The sequence below is a fragment of the Bos indicus genome, chromosome 1, assembly GCF_029378745.1.
Source record: "Bos indicus isolate NIAB-ARS_2022 breed Sahiwal x Tharparkar chromosome 1, NIAB-ARS_B.indTharparkar_mat_pri_1.0, whole genome shotgun sequence".
Lineage (NCBI taxonomy): Eukaryota > Metazoa > Chordata > Mammalia > Artiodactyla > Bovidae > Bos > Bos indicus.
In genome coordinates, this window is record NC_091760.1 from 83947301 (window position 1) to 83969261 (window position 21961).

General features: G+C 39.2%; 1 protein-coding gene across 11 annotated transcripts in view; it reads right to left on the bottom strand.

The window, feature by feature from the left end:
* The window catches only part of YEATS2 (YEATS domain containing 2), a 102601-nt gene that overhangs the window by 22026 nt on the left and 58614 nt on the right, over nucleotides 1–21961 (bottom strand). For 10 of the 11 annotated variants that reach the window (XR_011567081.1, XM_019958882.2, XM_070791044.1 and 7 more), the window contains 8 exons: nucleotides 20744–20847; nucleotides 19297–19404; nucleotides 18381–18563; nucleotides 12886–13144; nucleotides 9129–9290; nucleotides 6974–7146; nucleotides 6018–6176; nucleotides 2553–2729 (listed from right to left, as the gene is read on the bottom strand). Coding sequence is in view for 10 of the 11 variants with exons in the window: in XM_019958882.2 (XP_019814441.1) it covers nucleotides 2553–2729; nucleotides 6018–6176; nucleotides 6974–7146; nucleotides 9129–9290; nucleotides 12886–13144; nucleotides 18381–18563; nucleotides 19297–19404; nucleotides 20744–20847 (1325 nt within the window). In the remaining variant the exon portion in view is untranslated. The remainder of the gene's footprint in view (nucleotides 1–2552; nucleotides 2730–6017; nucleotides 6177–6973; nucleotides 7147–9128; nucleotides 9291–12885; nucleotides 13145–18380; nucleotides 18564–19296; nucleotides 19405–20743; nucleotides 20848–21961) is intronic. The other variant, XM_070791065.1, reaches the window with a different exon arrangement.

Sequence of the window (21961 nt, forward strand, 5' to 3'; positions counted from 1 at the left end):
GTGTTAAATATTAGGGTCCCGAGATAAAAGCCCTCAAGGAGAGGGTTACCAGACAGTGAAGAAGGCTGCAGCAGGCAAGGGTACAAGACAGCATGACAAGTGAGAGGGTCACTCCTTCAGCCTAGGGATGGGAGGGAGAGAACTGGGAGCGTTAGGGATATCTTGAAGACAGGAAAAGGGGGAAATAAGAGGGTCTTCCCTGGAAGGAGAGAGCATGCAGAAAGTCAGAGGGGTAAGAAAGAGCGTATGTTCAAGGAACTGCAAAGTAGAGTGGTATGAGTAGGCATGTGAGGAGAAGCAGTAGTTGCAGGAGGTGTGAAGCCTGGGAAGTGAGCATCTTGGGATGTCAAGACAATTCAAAAGGGAAACAGACTTTTCAACAAATGTTGCTGGCCAACTGGATACTTACAAACAGAAGAATAAAGTTTGGCCCCCTATCTCATACTGTATACAAAGGCTAATTCAAAATGGACAAAGAGGTAAATGTAAGGGCCAAAACTAGAAAACTCTTAGAAGAAAACATAGGCTTATATTTTCTGACTTTGGATTAGGCAATGGTTTTTTACTAGCATAAACATAAGCAATAAAAGAAAAACTGATAGGGGACTTCCCTGGTGGTGCAGTGGATAGGAATCCACCTGCCAATGCAGGGAACATGGGTTTGATCCCTGGTCCAGGAGGATTCCACATGCCATGAAGCAACTGAGCCAATGTGCCACCACTACTGACCTGCAAGCTGCAACTACTGGGGTCTGCATGCTCTAGAGTCACACACCACAACCAGTGAGCCTGTGCACCCAAGGCCTGTGCTCTGCAACAAGTGAAACCACTGCAATGAGGAGCCCACACACTGCAACAAAGAGTAGCCCCTGCTTGCCACCACTAGGGAAAGCCCATCTGCAGCAACCAAGACCCAGTGCAAAGAATCTGCCTGTCAATGCAGGAGACATGGGTTCAATCCCTGATCCAGGAAGATGCCACATGCCACAAAACAACTAAACCTGCGAGCATGGCCACAACTCTTCAGCCCATGCACTAGAGCCCATGAACTAGAGCCCAGGACCCACAACTACTGAGCCCATGAGCCCTAGAACCTGCACTCCGTAACAAGAGAGGCCACAATGATAAGCCCATGCACCGCAACCAGAGAGTAACCCCCTGCTCTCCACAACAAGAGAAAAGCCTGTACAGCAATGAAGACTCAGCACAGCCAAAAATAAATAATAAAAATTATTTTTTTAAAACTCTATTAAAAAGAAAACAGGTAAATAGGACTTCATCAAAGTTAGTTTTGTGATTCAAGAAAGTGAAAAGACAGATAAGAAAGGAGAAAATTTTTGCAAATCCGGTAAAAGACTTGTATCTAGAATATACAAAGAGTTCCTACAACTCAGTAACAGAAAGAGAGTAAATAACCCAACCAAATAATGGGTAAAGGACCTGAATAGACATTTCTCCAAAGAGAATATACAAATGGCCAGTAAGTATGTGAAAAGATGCACAATATCACTAGCCATCAGGGAAATGGATATCAAAACCACAGTGAAATACCACTTCACACCCACTACAATTGCTAAAACAAACAAACAAAAGCTCCAAACAAAAACAACAAACATGGACAATTATCAGCAAAGACTGGAAAAACTTTGAACCCTCATACATTGCTGGTGGGACTCTAAAACAGTGCAGCTGCTTGGGAAACCAGTTTAGTAGTTCTTCAAAATGTTAAATGTAGTTACTATATCATTTAGCAATTCCTTCCTAGGTATAAAGACAAGATAAATGAAAACACAGGATTATATAAAAGGGCTTCCCTCATGGCTCAGCTGGTAAAGAATCCACCTGCAACATAAAACTTGTACACAAATGTTCATGGCACCATTAATCATTATAATCAAAAGGGGAAAACAGCCCAAATATCCACTAACTGATGAATGGAGAAACAAAATCCATAACACTGAATATTATTCGGCTATAAAAAGGAATAAGTACTAACACATGCTATAAAATATATGAACCTTGAAATTATGCTAAGCAAAAAAAGCCGGTCACAAGAAAGTAGATTAGAAGCTGCCTAAGACTTGGAAGAAGGAGGAAGGAAATGGGAGTGACTACTACTGGGTACTAAGTTTCTTTTTGGAGTAATAAAAACAAAAAGTTCTAGAATTAGATAGAAGTGATCGAAGGGGACGACAGAGGATGAGATGGCTGGATGGCATCACTGACTCGATGGACATGAGTCTGAGTGAACTCCAGGAGTTGGTGATGGACAGGGAGGCCTGGCATGCTGCAATTCATGGGGTTGCAAAGAGTTGGACACGACTGAGCGACTGAACTGAACTGAACTGATGGTTATACAACCCCGAGAATAAAAACCACTGAACTGTATACTTTAAAATGGTGAATTTTGTGGTATGTGAATATTTGAATTTTTTTTAAAAAGAGCAATTAGAGTGCCCATTAGTGTGCCTGATGACTAGCTTATGTTGTGTGTGTTTTTTTAACTGATTTTATGCTTCATTATGATTTTCCACTATCGTACTACTTCTCACCTGTTGTGCAGGCCCATTTGCTGAGAGGGCTACAGCTGGGGAAGTGGCAGTTGTGATAACCCCTCCTGCAACTCTCAGCATTGTGGTTCCAGGCTTTGAGAGCTGGGACGTGGCTGGTACAGACTTCAAGGTGCTATCAGATATTTTCATTAGAGACGCCTGTCCCCCTGGGGCTGCCTGCAGAAACAAAACAGGTTGGAGTAATAATGTTACCCTGGTTAACAGGCACAATTCAATCTTTACCTATATATCCGCCCCCCAACCCCCAACACATCCCCAAGAAAGCCTTGCTAATCAAAACTATATGAAGTATTTATTTGTGTACTTTCCAACAAACTCTCAAGTTTATGACCTTTTAATACAAACGTTCCTTTATCCCTGATGTAGACCAAGTAAATGAATGTATTTGCAAGTCCCTGTTTGGCAACTGTGCCTTCAAAGGTAGGAGACATTTGTTATTAAAAACCTGAGCCCAAAATGCTCCTAAATGTAACACATAATGTTTAGACATGAAAATCTAATCAAGGGCTAGATTTAAATGGGTAATTTAATGGTGCTAGTACAGGCATAGCATTTAGCTTTTGAGACTCATTCAACAAATTATAGTTTTAGAGGTTTAAGTCAGGGTTCAGCAAACTTTTTCTATAAAAGGCATGACTAAGCATTTTCAGTTTTGCAGGTTGGTTAAATTATTGCATGGAGTCATGACTAGAATCCAGAAGAAGCAATCATGACATTAATCTATATCGGGGTCTCACGCAAATTAAAATCACAATGGGATATCACTTCATACTCACAAAAATGGCTAAAATTTAAAAGAATGATGATACTCTGTTGTGAGGATGTACAGTAACTAGAACTCTCCCACATTACTCATGGGAGAATCAAATGGTACAACCACTTTGATAATGACAGATATAAAACTATCCATCAGTTTCTTATATTTACCCCATGACCTAGCTATTCTACTATACAAATGATCTGTATAAGAATGCTCATAACAGTATCATTCATAAGTCAAAACCTGGAAATAATCTAAGTATCCATCAATAGGAGAGTAGAGTCAAGCAACAAAACATTATTCAAGAATCAAAAATCAAAAATCAATACACACATGGATAAATCTCAAAAACACTCTGTTCAACAACAGAAGCTAAAAAAAACTATAATTGATATGAAGCTCAAGAACAGACAAAAGCTGCTCTGGTAACAGAAATAGAAAAATGGTAACAGAAAAAAGTGGAATGAGAAATGAAGGTTATGTTTTAGAGTGATGGAAATGCTCTGAAGCGTGACTGGGATAGGCTTGAAAGAGCACAGACATCCATCCAACTCACTGAGCAGTACACTGTGATGTGCGCATTATTCAATGCAAATTATACCTTAGTAAAAAGCAACAGCAAAGGTCTTAGCTGTGGCAGAACAAAAAAAGAAAGTCACTGCATAGGGTGCAACATGAGCAGATTAGAAGAAATTTGCTAAGATTTTAAAGAACTGCCTAAAGAATTCTGGAGCCTTATATCTGTTTAACATAGCAAAGAGCATCTGATCAAAGGGAATTCAACACTCAAGGAAACCAAATGCTGGTAATCTGAAAAGATCAACAAAACTGATAAACCTTCTAACTAGACTGATCAAGAAAAAAGAGAAGATATGTAATTATCAAAGTCCAGAATGAAAAGGGGGACATCACTAAATAGCCTACAGACATTAAAAGGATAATGAGGGAAAATCATGAACTAGTTTGTTCCAAGAAATTCAACTACTTAGATGTAATAAAGGGCTTCTCTGATGGCTCCACGGTAAAGTATCTGCCTGCAATGCAGGAGACACAGGTTCAATCTCTGGGTTGGAAAGATCCCCTGGAGAAGGGAATGGCAACCCACTCCAGTATTCTTGCCTGGAGAATCCCATGGACAGAGGAGCCTGGTGGGCTACAGTCCATGGGGTCACAGAGTCGCACACGGCTGAGCGACTAATATACACACAAACACACACACAGATGTAATAAACCAATTCCTTTAAGGATATAAACTAACAAATCTCCTTAAGACTAAATAACCTGAACAGTCAGTCATATGTGTTAAATAAATTGGAACTGCAGATTAACACCTTCCCAATTAGAAAAGCTCCAGGCCACTACAGTTTCACTGGTGTACTCTGAATAGTTAAGAAATAATACCAAGTTGACATAAATTCTTCTCCAAAAAGTGAAAAAGATGGAGAAGTTTCCAACTCATTTTATGAGGTCAGCACTACTCTGATACCAAAATCAGAGAGAAATTACAATGAAAATTACTGACCAATATTCCTTGGGAAAATTCTAGACAAAATGTTACTAAATCAAATTCAACAATACTTTGAAAGAGTATTTGAAAATATCACAACCAAGTAGGTTTCATTCTAGGAATGCATGGTTGTTTTAAATTTGAAATATCGATGATTCACTTTATTAACAAATTAAAAAAAAAAAGAAAAACCATATGATCCTCTCAATAGAGAAAAAGCATTTGACAAAAATCTGATGTGCTTTGAGAACTGCTGATCTACACAGACATAAAAAGTGCTTTATTTGTTAAAAATGGCGTCACACTGTCTATACCTTCTACACTTTATTTCATCTGTTAAGTCTTTGAAATTTAGCTGTAGATTCTCCTACAGATGATTATGATACCCCTCGCCCAGTCAAAATTCTCTGTCATTACTCTTCCACCTATACTAAAGAAGCTACAGAAACATACACCAAGCTTCCTATAGCATTTACTTACAATATGGATAGTGTGGCTGAAACAACCTGTAACACTATTCAGAATCTCCGATACAAAGTCCCTGCAGAGAAATTTTTAGAATGAAGGGTCAAGAAAATCTTTGTTTCTTCTAAGAAAATATTATGTGGTTATTTTAATTCCTCTCACAAGTAGTGTGAATTTTACAACTGATCATCTTATTTAACTTTGGCAAATTTTATCAAATATACAAGACAGTACTGTTTGCATTTCTAAATAACTCTCTGGTCTCATCTTCTCATTCTACTTATATTTCTGCAAATTTTGATATTTTATTCTTATTATTCTATACTATTTTATCACCTATTCTCTTAGGTAACTATAATTTCTCTGTGGAAAGAAACAAGCTGTAACATTTAAATAAATGCCATCAGTTCAGTTCAGTTCAGTTGTTCAGTCATGTCCGACTCTTTGCGACCCCATGAATCGCAGCACGCCAGGCCTCCCTGTCCGTCACCAACTCCCAGAGTTCACTCAGACTCACGTCCATCGAGTCAGTGATGCCATCCAGCCATCTCATCCTCTGTAATCCAAGTCTATGCCCCAACCAGTAATGCTGAAGAAGCTGAAGTTAAATGGTTCTATGAAGACCTACAAGACCTTTTAGAACTAACACCCCCCCAAAAAAATAAATGCCATAACTACTACGTATTTGGAATGTGTGAGTGTGTGCATTTACCTGGGTAAACAAAGTGGTTTTTTGTCCAGAGATGACTTTTAATGTCTGCTGTCCTTGTGCAGAAGATGTGCTGACTCCCAGTGTTCCTTGGACCACTGACCCCGTAGTCAGCTGTTTCCCAGATGTCTGGGGTGATGGCTGGCCAACTAAAAATGTGCCCTAAGTTACAAACAAAGACCTGATCAGTAATTTGTTAAGTTCAAATGACTTTAAATCACAAGGTCCCATATTATAACAATGCTCCCCTTCATTTCTACTACTCATCAAAACAAACAGAACAGCTCTGATCTCAGTGTCACTACCAAGAGCTATCCCTACTTGTCAAACTTTGCACTTGAGTTACAGAGCAGGCTGTTGGAAGCTCAAGTTTTACAATCTAGTCCTCACAACTGGATTTAACCATTCAGACTGATAACCATCTGCCTTCTTACTAAGAACCTGGAACCAAAATTCTTTTCCCTTACTTGGAAAGGAGCCAAGAAAGAAAGAAAGAGGAGCCAAGAAAGAGGGGAAAGAAAGGATTAAGGGAAAACAAGATGGCAGAAACCTGTCCCTAACCTTGAATCCAATGTTAACTCCAAACCATAACTTGGTACTATCTGGTTACTCCCGTCTAAGAGAAAAATTTCAACTATACACCAATACTATTCCAAACCCATGAGAGGCAACAGCACAGCAAATATCTCTCACGAAGACCTGGGTTTAAACCCAAATTCTACCAACTAGCTCAGCAGAGAGATCCTGGATAAGTTACTTAAGTCTTTCTGAATCTCTACTTGCTTTTCTCTCAAAACACAGCAAGCCCCAAATAATACAAATTTGTAACATGGCTAAAATGTTATTAATAGTACTGACCCCCCTGATTCCACAGTTGTAAAGGTAAATCCACTACAATTAAAAGCAGTCATTATAAATAACTAGGTGATGTAGAAAGTACCAGTGACAAATGACCATACCTGAGGGGTTTGCTTGAGGATGTAGGATGTGTACGTCAGATGCTGGGATATCCCTCCAGGGCCAGCAGGGTTCTGGGCTCCACCGGTTCCTCCTGTTGCTCCACTGCTGCCACTGCCTCCCCCACCACTACTGCTGCCGCCGCCGCTGCTGCCAGCTGAGCCAGATTGGAGGTCTGAAAATGCAACGAATGACAGCATAGTCATAAAAATACTAAGAGAAGCCTTAACAGAGAAAACAGATGAGCCCAGAGCAATGTTGTCACGATGGCTGCATTCCTCCCCTTTCCTTCTTTCCTCCTTTTTTGGTGATACAGACTTCTGTGACAAGAGTGAGAATTTCCGGGTGCAGAAGATGGAAATATATTTATTTCTGACTGAATGGAGGTCAACTAGTTCAGCTCTGAGTACTGAAATGAAGAACTTCTCTTTGCAAGTGTTCTGGCTTAGCTGTGGGAGATTGAGTTGGATACATTTTCTAACCAAGTGTTTTTAATCAGCACCTAATGTGCTCAGAGAGGAGCTCCCAAACTTTCTGGCATCTGATTCAATTTCAGTGAAACTGCTGGAATTTAGTGTAATTTTACAGTACTCTCTTTTCCATCTCACCCTGCTCCGGAAAAAAACTGACTTTCCTCATATTTATAATGACTCCAGTCTATTTTGCTTTTCAAATTCCACTTTAAAGCCTTTGTACCCCTTTTTACTTTCTTTTTGGTGACATACAAAAACTAAACTCTAAGGAGCTCTCTGAATGGATTTTTGGATTACTTACATTGTCTTTTTCTTACATAGCTAAGTTTTTGATACATCACTGCTTATGTATGAGGAAAAAACACCAGGGTGAGAGTGGAAATCACCCATTACAGTCAGTAAACAAAATCGTTGACTAGCTTCTGAAACTCAGTCCCCCTTAACCAAATTCCCTGCCAAGTTTATGATGAATCTCTCTATCCAAAACTTTATTCCCTTTCTTGTCCCCTTTGACCTCAGTCCTGTGCTAACTGAACATTAACCAACCAGAGTCAGAAGACTAAAACTGCCATTGTTAATAACATCATTCATGTACTAAAACTGCTGTTGCAAATAATATCGCTGAAGTAAAAACTCAGTTTCTCCAGGGCAAGATGAGCGAACAGACCCCTGAGCCTTGGACCACCTGGCCAGAGAAACATAAACCAGAGACATGCTGACTCCCAAAACTATGACTAAGAAATGTCACGAGATGATGACTAACCCTGGCTTCTTTGTTCTTCCCCTTTGAAAACCCCAAACTCAAAGACCAAGCTGGAGTGGACCTGAGACTTGTTTCCCACTTGCTTGCTTGGTGCCCTGCAATAAACCCTTACTCTGCTGCAAACTCCTCCTGTCAGAAACTGCCTTTCTGTACCATGGGCACACAAGCCCTTGCCTGGTTACAATCACACACTGCATTTTGACAAGTGGCTAATTTCTAACGAACCTAATTACTGTACCAATTATACTTCTGACTCAGATAGAATTCCTCTTACCCTTTCAACACCACCCAAACTGTTTTTCACTATATGTCAAAGCAGAAGTTTATATAAGTCTATAAGTATAAACCATTTATATAAGTATAAACCATCTAATTTCCTTGGGGCTTTACATCTTATACACTAAAGTTGAGCCTGTATTTCTCTTGCCATTTCCCAATCTAGCAAATTTAACCAAACTAGCAAACTTAAGATGCAGCACATCTAAATAATGGCAAGCAGAGACATTTGATTCCAATCCTATTCCCATCCCCTTCAAGATAAAAGCAGGCGTTCAGCAATCTTCTCTGGTGTTACCAGTCTTTAGATACCACTGACAGAAAGAACTCCTCTTTATTTCCAGCTCAGCCTTCTCCCACAAACAGCCTCAACATCCTCACCTCTTCAGTGTATTTGTTCCTGATCCCACTCTTCAGTAAACAAATCCAAGAAAACAGTGTCACCTCCCAAGACTATGATTATTTTAAAAATCCATTGCTAGTTAAAATATTTGTATGGTTTAAATCCATGTGGGCAAATGCCACCATGTAACCACAAACAAAGCTAAGAAAATGCTTTCTGAAACAGGTAAGAACTGCCCCTCTGGTGGATGAGGTGAACATACTCAAAGACCCAAGGACCAAATGATTTAACCATGGACTCACTAGCATTGTTGGTAGCTCGCAGGATGGCTCCCTGAGGGATCAGCAGCAGTTTTCCTTTGCCCGAAGGGTTCTTGCTGTTTGTTGTAAGGTAGAGTTTAGTGCCAGGAGGCAAGTTTGCCAAGTTGGCCAAATTAGTAGCTGGAAGCTGCAATGTTGCCATCACTAAAATGGTGAAGGGAATAAAGGGGAAAAAAAGAAAGAGGAAAAACAGTAAGTTAAGTTGGAACTGAAGGCAATGTTAGTTCTAAAATTGAAACTAGAGAATGCTAGTTCTAAAATAAAATACTTATTCAAAAACATTAACAAACATGGTGGGAATGTAAACCAATACAGCCACTATGGAAGACGGTTTGGAGATTCCTTAAAAAACTAGGAATAAATCTACCATATGACCCAGCAGTACCGCTTCTAGGCATGTATCCTGAGGAAATGAAAATTGAAAAAGGCACATGTACCCCAATATTCACTGCAGTACTATTTACAAAGCTGGGACATGGAAGCAACTTAGATGTCCATCAACAGATGAATGGATGAAGAAGCTGTGGTACATTTATACAATGGAATACTACTCAGCCATAAAAAGGAATGCATTTGACTCAGTTCTAATGAGGTGGATGAACCTAGAAGTCAGAAAGAGAAAGAATATCATATACTAACACATATATGTGGAATCTAGAAGGATGGTACTGATGAACCTATGTGCAGGGCAGCAACAGAGATGCAGACGTAGAGAACAGACTTGTTGACATGGGTGAGGTTGAGGAATGAGAGGGCGGCAGCATGCAGAGAGAGCATGGAAACAGGTACACCACAACATGTAAAACAGACAGCCAACGGAAATTTGCTGTTTGACTCAGGGAACCCAAACTGGGGCTCTGTAACACCTAGAGGGGTGGGAAAGGGTGGGAGGTGAGAGCGAGGTTCAAGAGGAAGGGAACATATATACACTTAATGGCTAATTCATGTTGCTGTATGGCAGAAACCAAACCAATACTGTAAAAGCAATTATCCTTCAATTAAAAATAAATTAAAAAAACAACTCTACAGTTTGCGTCCTAGATGCACAATGCTTTAAAGGCTGATGTTCTTAATTATCTTACTAATTAAAAAATTTACATACTAGAAGAATCTGCTATAAACTATAAAGAAGTTTATTTCTGTATATAAATAGGGTGACCATATATCCTGGTTTGCCCAAAGCAGTTACAATTTATACCCGTGTCCCAACTATAATTTGGGCTTCCAAGGTGGCACTAGTGGTAAAGAACCCATTTGCCAATCAATGCAGGAGATATAAGAGATTTGGGTCAGAAGATCCCCTGAAGGAAGGCCTGGCAACCAACTCCAGTATTCTTGCCTGGAGAATCCCATGGACAAAGGAGCCTGGCAGGCTATGGCCCATAGGGTCGCAAAGAGTTGGACACAACTCAAGCAACTTAGCACACAGCACCCACTATAAATATTAATAGTGACTCAACTCTCAAAAGCACTACGGTTTAGACAATTAATGAAATAATCACATTTCAAATGTGAAATAACATTTCCTTCGCATTTCTTTAAAGCCCCTTTATGGTCAATTTCTAGTAACACTGAATATACTGATTTGAAACAAGACTTTTAGTCTCCCTCACTTCCTAAGAACTAAAAAACGCTATAGTCAACTACTGACACATATACTATGAAACTAGAATTCATCTTTTAAAAGTCTCACCTATGTCAAACAGCTTTCACTTACCACTTAGAATTTCCTTCTCAGTGCACATGGCTGTAAAACCTCTGAACATGAAAACTTTCTGCAGTTACTTTGCATTAGAATCTCCACCAGGTGTATACCTGTGGTGGATTCATGTTGATATATGGCAAAACCAATACAATATTGTCAAGTTAAAAATAAAATAAAATACATAAAAAAAAAAAAAAAGAATCTCCACCAAACAAACCCTACAGAACCACCCACCTGAGCAGCCTCAGGGCAAGGACGCTCACTGTCTCCTCCTGCCTGGGAGAGTATTCTTCTCATCACCACTTCACTATGCAAAGCTTTGGGAGGCAGGAACCCTGGAAGTTGCCCCAAATAACCAGGAACTGAGACTGAACTGAGGGCCATCTCTCTCCGTTATGACCAGAACTAATCTCATCTTAAATCACTATGCATAGCAACCACATCAGAACCGCAAACCTCTCTACCACACACACCCAGAGCCCGTCCCCACGGGGCTCAAGGTCCCTGATCTGAACCCATCCCCTCATCCTTTCTTCCTTCACTTTCTCACTATGCCCCTAACCCCAGGAATTCATGCTGAGATCCTTACACCTTCTAGAACCTTAGCCTCCTTGAACATTCTTTTTGTGGTAATTAAAACTGTCAGCCCTCTGAAAATAAGACATCCCCAGGAATCCCCTAGCTATTTTCTGTTTTACCTCAATATCTGAGGTCTAGGGCCAGGAGGGAGAAGGCAATGGCACCCTACTTCAGTACTCTTGCCTAGAAAATCCCATGGACGGAGGAGCCTGGTGGGCTGCAGTGGGTCGCTAAGAGTCGGACACGACTGAGCAACTTCACTTTCACTTTTCACTTTCATGCATTGGAGAAAGAAATAGCAGCCCACTCCAGTGTTCTTGCCTGGAGAATCCCAGGGATGGGGGAGCCTGGTGGGCTGCCGTCTATGGGGTCACAGAGTCGGACACAACTGAAGTGACTTAGCAGCAGGGCCAGGAGAGGAACATTTCTGCTCTGCAGTTTGGCTTTTAAACCATTATCACCGCTCACTCCAGGGGAGGAGAAAGAGTCCTGCCTCCTTTGAGGCTTCTACTGAGCTATATCTCCCTCTCTTTTCTGCTCTCATTTCCTGAACTCTCAAGTCACTTCCCCTCATTTGCTGAAGGCAGACTCCTGACTCAAAAGTACTGTGCTCTATGCTAAAGATAATCATTCTCAGTGACAGCACTGTAGAAGACTTATTTAATTCTCTCCCTTCTGGGGTGCTATATCTTCCAAACTCCAAAGATCACTTCTCCAGTCCATCTCAAACATTCATTTTTCTTTTTTAATTTATTTATTTTTAATTGAAGGATAATTGCTTCATAGTATTGTGCTGGTTTCTACCAAACATCAATATGAATCAGCCATAGGTCAAACACTCATTTTTAATGCCACAAATGAACTCTGTCATCAGTAGCAATCCGTCATCTCTGAAATCTTCATTTTGGACATTCACTACCCTTCTATCCTCCCAACTCACAGCAACCACTCTTTAGTCTCATCAAAAATGAGTACATATCAAATGCCTTAAGTATATTTCTTCCTGCCCTCACAGAAATAACACATCAAGGACTAAAACATTCAAAGTGTTTAAACTTTTATTTAGTAGAGAATGCTTTAGTCAAACATCTCCAAATGCTGCTGGCAAATGAACATACCAAGATCTTAAATCTGAAATAGAACCCAAAGTGGAAATGAGGACAAATGAGAATTATTCTTCAGACTTGAAAGCAGTATCAAGAAAGCAGTATCAAGAAATATACTCTATTTCAACTGTTCTTTATCTCCCTCTCACACACACATACCTTAAAGCAGAAGCATTATAGATCTCTATGTAAAATGTTACATGAAAAAGATTAACATGTCTTTATAAAACTCCTTACAACTTCAACCTACTAAGTTTTCCTAGAGAGAACCAAATAGCAAATAAAATCACTAGCACAGAGGATTTTGGAAGGGGCTGTTGTTCAAAGGGCCCTCAATTAGTATCAGTACCTGAACCCTGGGATCCACTCTTCGGAGGGCCAGCAGCAGTGACCTGAGCCTTGGTTAATGTCTGCACTGGCTGAGCGACAATGGTTCCTCCACCTCCACTCACAATTGCCTTGGCAACTCCTTGGGTCACAACTTGCTTTGGACCAACTGCTTTGGTGACAGATGAGCTGGCCTTGGCTACAAGGATCTGACCACCACTGATTGCCACAGCCTGCTTCACTGTTGAAGGCAGAGTAGACCCGACTGGCACCCCAACAACCTGTTCAAAACAGAGAAAAATCCAGCAGTGCTTCTTCTCATACTCCTTCAAGGTTTTAAAACAGTACAGTCACTCTTGTTTCAGCAAAGAACAAAGCAAACTCCTAGACACAACACATATACTGTCTAATTCAGTTGTCTAGGAATGCTATCTATGATGTGAACAGCAGTATTTCTCACAATCTGTATGTTATTACAATAAACTGTTATAGCTTTTGTCTTAACTCCAGCTACTATCTATAACTAACTTTAATTATAAAAAGTAGTATATGTTAAAAAAAAACTTAGGACAAACAGAAATAAAAAGGAAAAAATAAAACTCTACTTACCTTGAAATAATCTCCTAATATTTTTAATGCAGTATTTATTTACTTCTGATTCTTTTTAATGTACATTTTGAAAACAAAAATTAGGATATATATAGTTTTATAATTTTTAAATTTAACATCATATTACAGGGATTTCCAATGCTATTGTTTTTCAAAAACATTTTTAGGTGACCAAAAAATAATGTATTAGAATAGATATACCATAATCTAAGTAAATATTTCACTGCTGTGTCACTATTTAGGTAACTTTAAACTTAATATTATGAAAACTGCAATAAACACTTTCATATATAAAGTATAAATTCCACTATATACTTTTAAATATCACATCTTCATTAATTCCTTCTGTGCTTTCTCTGAAGCAATTATTTCTTCATCATTAGAACATCTAGAAATTAATATCATTCATTATATGGCATAACACGTGACACCTCTTCCAAATGATTTTTAAGAAAAGTTATCTTTTTCTATACCCTCTAATCTTTTCTTTCCTTAAAGGTAGACATTCAGTTAAAAAAGAAAAAGTGTAAGCTAGAAAGACATTTAATTCAATTTTTTAAAAAAAAGGTTCCAGCACCAAACAATGAAAATTAGAAATACATTGTCCTGAAAAGACTATAAACTCTTTCAAGTAAGAAAATACTTTGGAGCTCTTTTAAAACAAGGTCAATAGTAGGATTTTCAATTAGAAGGAACAACTTAATTAATGGAAAACTGGGGCAGTGTTTCCCACTCCCCAATTCTTTATTTTATAAAAAGACTTCACCAGAAACTAGATGAAAAGACTTCTATAAGGTTATAAGAATAGCAAAAGATCTACCTCCTAAAAGCGAAAAAGTTAAAGAAGAAAGTACTTTTCAACCATCAGATTGGAGGGGAAAGTTTTAAAGCCTGATGATACCAAGAACTGGCTAGAGGATATGGGGAGACAGGAACTTTTGTTCACTGCTGGTAGAAAGATAAATTTGTCCAGCCACTCCAGAGGGTACTGGGATATACTAAAGCTGAAAATTTACCCTATTAAAGCAGTTCTCCTTTTAGGAATATATCCCAGCTGAACCCCAATATCTATTCTTTGCTTCTCTCTCACAGTAGTAGAACCTCCAATTTTCAGGCATGGTCATGGCCACACAGAATACTATTTTCCAGCTCCTTCACATCCAGGTTTGACATCTCCTTTCTGGCTAAAGGGATAGGAACAGAAATGGTGTGTGCGACTCTTCAGTTCCGCTCTCCCTAAAACCCATTCCCCTTCCCTCTTCCTGCTGACCAGAAACGTGAACTTGGTGGCATGAGGTGAAGTGGCCACAGGACGAAAACCAAATGCTGAAAATGACAGAGAAACACGATAGAGTCTATATGCTTGAGGACTGTGGGACCACACACCAGAACTACCTACTGGTCTTATACGTGTGAGAGAAATAAGCTTATTTAAGCTTCTGGTTTGGGAATGTCTGTTCTAGTAGTTGAACTTTTTTCCTAAGACGTCTGTCTTTACATTTACAAAATATATCATATTTAATAATCCACTGACTAAGCTAAATTACATATATTTTCATGTTCCTAAATTAACAAAGAAAACAAAGATCTAAAAGGAAAATAATATATGCATATGATACCACTTACATGTGGAATATAAAAAAATACAACTAGTGAATATAACAAAAAAGAAGTAGACTCATAGATAGAATGAACTAGTAGTTACCAGTGGGGAAAGGAAGGAGGGGCAGTACAGGGATAGAGGATTAAGACATACAAACTATTACGTATAAAATAAGCTACAAGGGTATACTGTACAACACAGGGAATACAGTCAATATTTTATAAGTATAAAGAGAGTATAACATTTAAAAATTGTGAATCACTACACTGTACACCAGTAACATATAGTACTGTACACAAACTATACTTCAATATAAAAAAAAGGAAAATAATACACACATGCACGTATTTTAATTTTTCTCCCAAATCCCATGCATCTGGCTTGCTTTTCTCTCCTTGTGCCAGCCTCTATCCTCACACTCAACTGCTTCAAAATGTCCAGAATATGATGTACCTAATCTCTCCAAAAGCCAAATAAAACATCACCATGTTGGCCACAAGAGGGCAGTTTTTATTAGCAGAGCCTGTACATTAAGAACAAACCACTCACAAGACGAACTTCCCTTCCTTTATTCTAAAACACTGAGGAGAATGAGGACGCCTGGCATTCTACTGGGGAAAGCCCTATGCAGGGTTTATGTCTATGACACCACAGCTAAGTCTCTTACGTAGGACACTGTAGCCCCAAACTAGCTTAAAAGAAAAAGAAAAAAAAAAACCAACCACCTCAACATTTTGGCCTAGAGCCTGAAATCACTTACCAAATGTTCTCTTCTTCCCGTCCCACAACACTTGTCTCTGCTTTCCATGTTTCCTCCTATCAACAGTTTCACAAAGCAGTTTCACCTTTGTTCTGTACTGTTATAAACACTTAACTCTGATTCATGCTTTGATTCGGTGTTTTTATTCCTGCCCTCCCTGTGCACTGTACAGACCTCGGCAAGTCAGAAACTAGCAACCTGAAGCTGAGGATTCACATATGTGACTTTCCCTCCAGACACTGAAAAATACAGCCACTTACGATTTAGTTCTCAATGACAGCAACTATTCCATGGTACTCACACACTGTATCTCACATAACATTATATGCCATCACTGATTTAGCACCTGCTCTGTGTGAGGTACTCTATATACAATGATCTCTAATTCTCCTACAGCACTGAAAGGCAAAGAAAGGGTAACGTTCCATTTTATTAGATAAAAAAACAAGTTTCAGAGAGATGAATCTGCCCAGTTCACACAAGTAATAAGTGGCTGAGATCTAAGTGTGTCAGATCAGATCAGATCAGTTGCTCAGTCGTGTCCGACTCTTTGCGACCCCATGAATCGCAGCACGCCAGGCCTCCCTGTCCATCTACAAAGCTCATGCTGTTTTAACTAAACCACACTGCTTCCTTCTTTCTCATGTGAACCACCAATTCCTTAGCTGTCTCTTTCGTGTCAAAATCAGCACCTCTATCTCTATAAAAAAACTAAGCTGTTATTTCTATTGTGCCAAAGCTGTGTGGAAATTAAGAGTACTATTCTGTTCACCCTTCTGTCTTCGGGCTTGCTTTCTCTCACTGCACCTCAGCAATAAGAGGGACAGCTTGTATGTACACACAGCTCCTTATCTTGAGTCTAAAGCAGGTACTAAATTTCTGGAATAGAAGTCTTTTCTCATGTTCTGCTGCTTCTCTGCAATTTTTTCACACTTCTGTGGCTTTTCTTATCAGGTGCCTTTACATTTTATTCAAGGCATGGTTTTATTCTAGCACAAATGCATCATCCACTTTCTCTTGGTCCTACCTTGCCATTAGGTAGGTGGCAATGTGACAAGAAAGCCAATATTACTGGGTGAACAGATTTGCAAAATACAAAAGTAGCAAAAAGTGGAAACTTCTCAGAGTTTCTGAGGACAAAGAGCAATGCTATAATGATTCAAAACCCAAATCAGAAATACCATGTATTTCTAGGTGAACCAAAATAGATTTTAAACAACATATAGGACATATCTGAGTACAAAGACCAGATGACAATAACTGATTCACAAAAGGAATCTGGACAGAATGCTTATCCCTGAGGACAAAACAACGGAAGAAGCATCAGGAACTAGCTGGGGTTTGCCTGTTTTAGTGATTCTGCCTAGGGAAACCCCCAAGTCAGATTTGATGCTGTAGCTCTATGGTTCCTAAATGTGCCTGATCATATGAGTCAACAGGAGAGCTTGTTAAAAATCCAAACTCCCAGGGCCCCCAAGAAGTTCTGATCAGTAAGTCTGAGGTGGGGGCCTCAGTATCTATACATTCTTAATCATCAGTTGAGTCTTATAAGCAGGTAAGTCTGGCAAAGTAGTTAATGAACTCTTACAGATTTTAGAACCAACTATAACACTATGAATTTTTAACTCAATTTACATGCAGCTATCTAGACTAACCAAAATATCTAAAACCTTTTCCTATTTTAAAGTTGAAAAGCAAGCACTTCACATAATACTTGTAATAGCTTTAGGATATATCGGCCCTAAATTAAGTGAAATAATTTTAACTCTGGATGTTCTAAAAGCATGCTGAGGTTACAGGCAATAGCCCCAAATTTTAACAGGTCCAGAATGGGGAGTTTTGGAGTCACTAGACCTGGGTTCAAATTCTCTGTCACTTATTATAATAGCTGTATGCTCATAAGGGAGTTGCTTAACCTCTTAGAGCCACAACTTCCTCATTTGTAGAACAGTGGTGAAAATAGCCACCTTGCAAGGTTGTCTGAGGATTAAGACAATATATGAATAACAGCAGGATAAACTCTGGCACTCCTAAGCACCATGGATACAGGGAAACATGTATCTCTGCTTTACAATTCTCCCAATATGTAAATTCCCCAAACCTCCAGATAACAAAGAAAATAAACTCTCTAAGGAGCCAGGAATCACTCAACAGATCACACAGCCAAGACATCAGAGGTAGAAACTATAGCACTCTCCTATCAGAAATAAACAAGTAAACAGTGGACCTCGATCCTTTCCATTACCCACTTTAGACCTGAATTTAGTAGACAGTTGTGTCCACGACGTCAACAGCCTTTACTGCCAGAGAGATAACACAGTGTCCCTTCACCTCTTGGACTGTCTCCGGCCCCTCTACAAAACATGTTCCTGCTCTTGTCAGTGACTATGGCAAGAACAGGTAGATTTAACATAGACTTTCATCCACAAGCTTTCCCAGGATCATCAGTGATGCTCTCACCCTGAATCTTTGCACCACTTGGCCATGACTCAGGCAAACAACGTTCACTGACAGGTTGACTTCTCCACCCTTACCCAACACAAACCTTGGAGGGCTGAATCTTTGGTGACTGGGCCGTCCCTTCTCCAGCAGTTAGAACCTGTTTTTGAGGGGACACAGCTATCATGTGACCCCCTTTCACAGTCACATACTGAGGGAGTGGTAACTGGCTGGCAGCTCCTGTTGTGGGTACATGAGAGGCTTCACCAGGTTCTTGTTTGATGATTACCTTGCAACAAACATGATAATGACACTGAATAAACAGTCCATGAACAATTCTACTAATATTTGAATTTATTCTGTCTGCAGGAATTAAGGAAGCCTGGTCTTTAAAAAATGACTCCACTAGATGGGTAAAAATACTGCTTAAATATAGCCTTAAATCAGCATGCATGCATGCTCAGTAGTGTCCAACTCTCTGCAACCCCAAGGATGGTAGCCCACCAGGCTTCTCTGTCCATGGGATTCCTCAGGCAAGATTACTGGAGTGGGTTGTCATTTCCTTCTCCAGAGGATCTCCCTGACCCAGACACTGAACCCACAGCTCCTGTGGCTAGTGCATTGGCAGGTATTCTTTTACCACTGAGCCACCTGGGAAGCCTAATACAGCCCGTAATAGCTATTAAAGGGACCAAAAGTAGGGTGTCGACTTGATCCAGTGTATCTGCAAACCAATCTGGTCATTTGTTTTAGGCACTGGTGGCAAAATGGCACTACAGAGAAATGCACTGTTGATGCTCGCTGAAGTTCCCATCTTTCTGAACTTCAGGGGAAGCCCTGTCAACAACAGTAAACAAAAGGAAGCACGTCTTGGAAGTAGGATCCAGTCTTACAGATGAAACACACTAAAAAAAGTTTCATATTGTGGGGTGGTAGCATCAATCAACTCCAACGTGCCACAAAAAAAGATTCTGTAACAAGAACTTATCAACTTGTGGGATAATCCCCTCAGGAATACTTACTTTTGTGAAAGCTCCAAGTCCTCCAGTTATAGGTTTGGGGCTTTGAACTTTAGGGTGACTCCCAATTGGGCAAAGAGGTGGCATAGATGCAAACAAAGAATCCTCCTGCTGTGTTTGTAAAAATACGTATTGTACAATTAGGATAAAGTCAGTGATTTCAGACACTCTAGTCACTTATATTTAATAAAAGCCTATGACATTCTCCAGCAACATATACCAAAAAGCAAGACAAAAACCCAAAATTCTTTGGGGTCTTCCAAGTCCACCTGCATTTTAATTATTGCTTTTGAGGCTAATTCAAAGTAAGGCTATAACTTGGCAAGAACCCACTCATATGTGCCCACTATCAGCTGCAAAGACTCCTATCATATAATCTCTAATGTCTGGTTGACTCGCTGGTTTCATGTCCAGGCCCCTGCCAGATGCTACTGAAGGACAGGTACTATCTTCTATTTCCTTTTCTATCCCTAGAGTCTAGGCACTGAATAACAAATGAATGTAACAGGTAGTTACAGTGTTTCAGTACACACACCCTTTTAACACTACTTGTAACTTGATCTGTTACCCTTATTCTAGAATAAATACTCAGGATGCAGAGGGCTATTTTTTCACTAAGAATTTAAAAAACAACACAGCAAAAAGAACAATTAGCAAAACAACAAGGGTCAAAATTCAAAATTACTGTCATTTGTCTCTAGTTCTCAAATACAAAAGCCAACTCTCAGAGGCAATTTCCCAAAATGTTAGGGGCAAGCAACAAAGTTAAAAGCACTGCTTAACTGTAATGAAATACCATCAACAAACATGAAAAAAATACACTGGTAGAGAATTAAAGCCATTAAGGGAGTTTTTACAATTCAGGCATTCTTATAATACAGTGATCACAGACTACACTGAATTTAGAGAAAAACCTCGGCTTGGATCAGAAAACTATTCAGTATCATCACCATTAAGTGCCTAAATAAAGAAATGCTGTGTTAGCACTAGTCATGTAAGAGATGATGTTTGAATTTTCAGGAATTCTCAAACAGGAGTCTTTACCTCAGAGGTTCTAGCCATAAGGCAGCCAAGACAATGACAAGCTGAATCACTAATCCAACAGTGCTGATTGTCTCTGCCAAACAGTGAGCAGATAACTAGCACTATGATCTGAACAAATCAGATCTTATTTGGGGTTCTAAATTTCAAAACACTTCTTACCCTGAAGAAGGTGGGGGAGGGGGGAAATAGACTGTAGAAAGAGGAGAATTATTACTCTATTAAAAGCTGTCCAAACAAACAAACAAACAAATCACAGGTAAGGGAGGGGAGTTTGGAGTACTTGATCTTTATGATACTTTTTAGCTTGAAGATTCTACTTTATGAAATCTGCAGTATCACCTGACAAATTCTGGCTCAACCTGAATGTACCATTTTAGAAACTAGCAAAGTGCAATAAGAGTGTTACCTTGACAGCAGATGTTACAAAACTACTTCCATGAATTTTAGGAATTGGGGAACCTGTTCCTTGGGAGGCCTGAGAGGCAGTAGAGAGCTTGCTGGTAGGACTTCCTGACAAGAAAAGTCGATTTAAAAACAAAGTATGAACAAAGTAAAATTTACAAAATGGAATTCTGAAGCCATTTTCCACCACCCTGCTCTTCTCCCCACTATTTAGTGTTCATTTTGAAGGGTTGAAAACTTACAACCAGGAGATTATTATAGAAAAAACACTTATGGATTCATTCCATTAAGTTGACCACTTCATCCCAAAAAGGGACAAGAAGCTAATCAGGAAGTATAGTAGAATAAGTAAACTAAGTAGACATTATGTATCTGCACTTTTATAGAAAGAGATACTGTAACATAATGGTGCTGGTTATTTCACAATGTGCCAAAATGTATGCATTCAACTGAATGTGAGTTCCTCCAAAGTAGTTTCACTAGAAGGTTACGCCTATTGCAAAATACTGACAACACTAAACAGTTTGTACTCTATAAGTACAACTGTCTTTAGGATCTGATCAAAGAAAGTCACATTATCAACAGTCAACCAGGAGCCAAGACTAAAAATGGACTAATTTGGTCACTCCTCCATTTACCAAACTTGCCTACAGAGACTGGCTTATTCCTAAAACTAAACATCCTCAAAGGACACCTTCTTAAAATCCCTAAGCGTATTCAAAAGGGAATCTCTGAAAGTAGCATTTTCTTAAAGGAGTTCTATAATTATAATCACTGTTAAAGAACATAACTTTTCCAAATACTTGCAAAGGCCCAAATACATTAATCTGTGTTAAAAATCAATTAAGTTAAAAAAAATCAGTCTTATTATAGTCATTCCTCTTATTTCATTTCTCTTAATTAGAAGTGAAGGCTACAGAATGTTTACGCAGAGGAACATGAGTTTAAACAGTTGATTGAAGAGAATAAGTAAAATGTTTTAAGTACCTCAAAGAAATCTAAAAAGCACTCTATTTATTTGAGGTTACAATGATAAACACAGTGAATCCAAAGACTTATTCTTCCCATTACAGTTTTTTTTTTTTTTAAATAACTACAGAGTTCAGTTTCCCTCCCACATGCAAGTTTTATCTAATTCGCAGAAAAGTAAAGATTACCTTTATCACTGAGGAAAAACATGTATGGCTCGGAAAGCTATTCCTGTTCTAAAGCTTAATTTAGA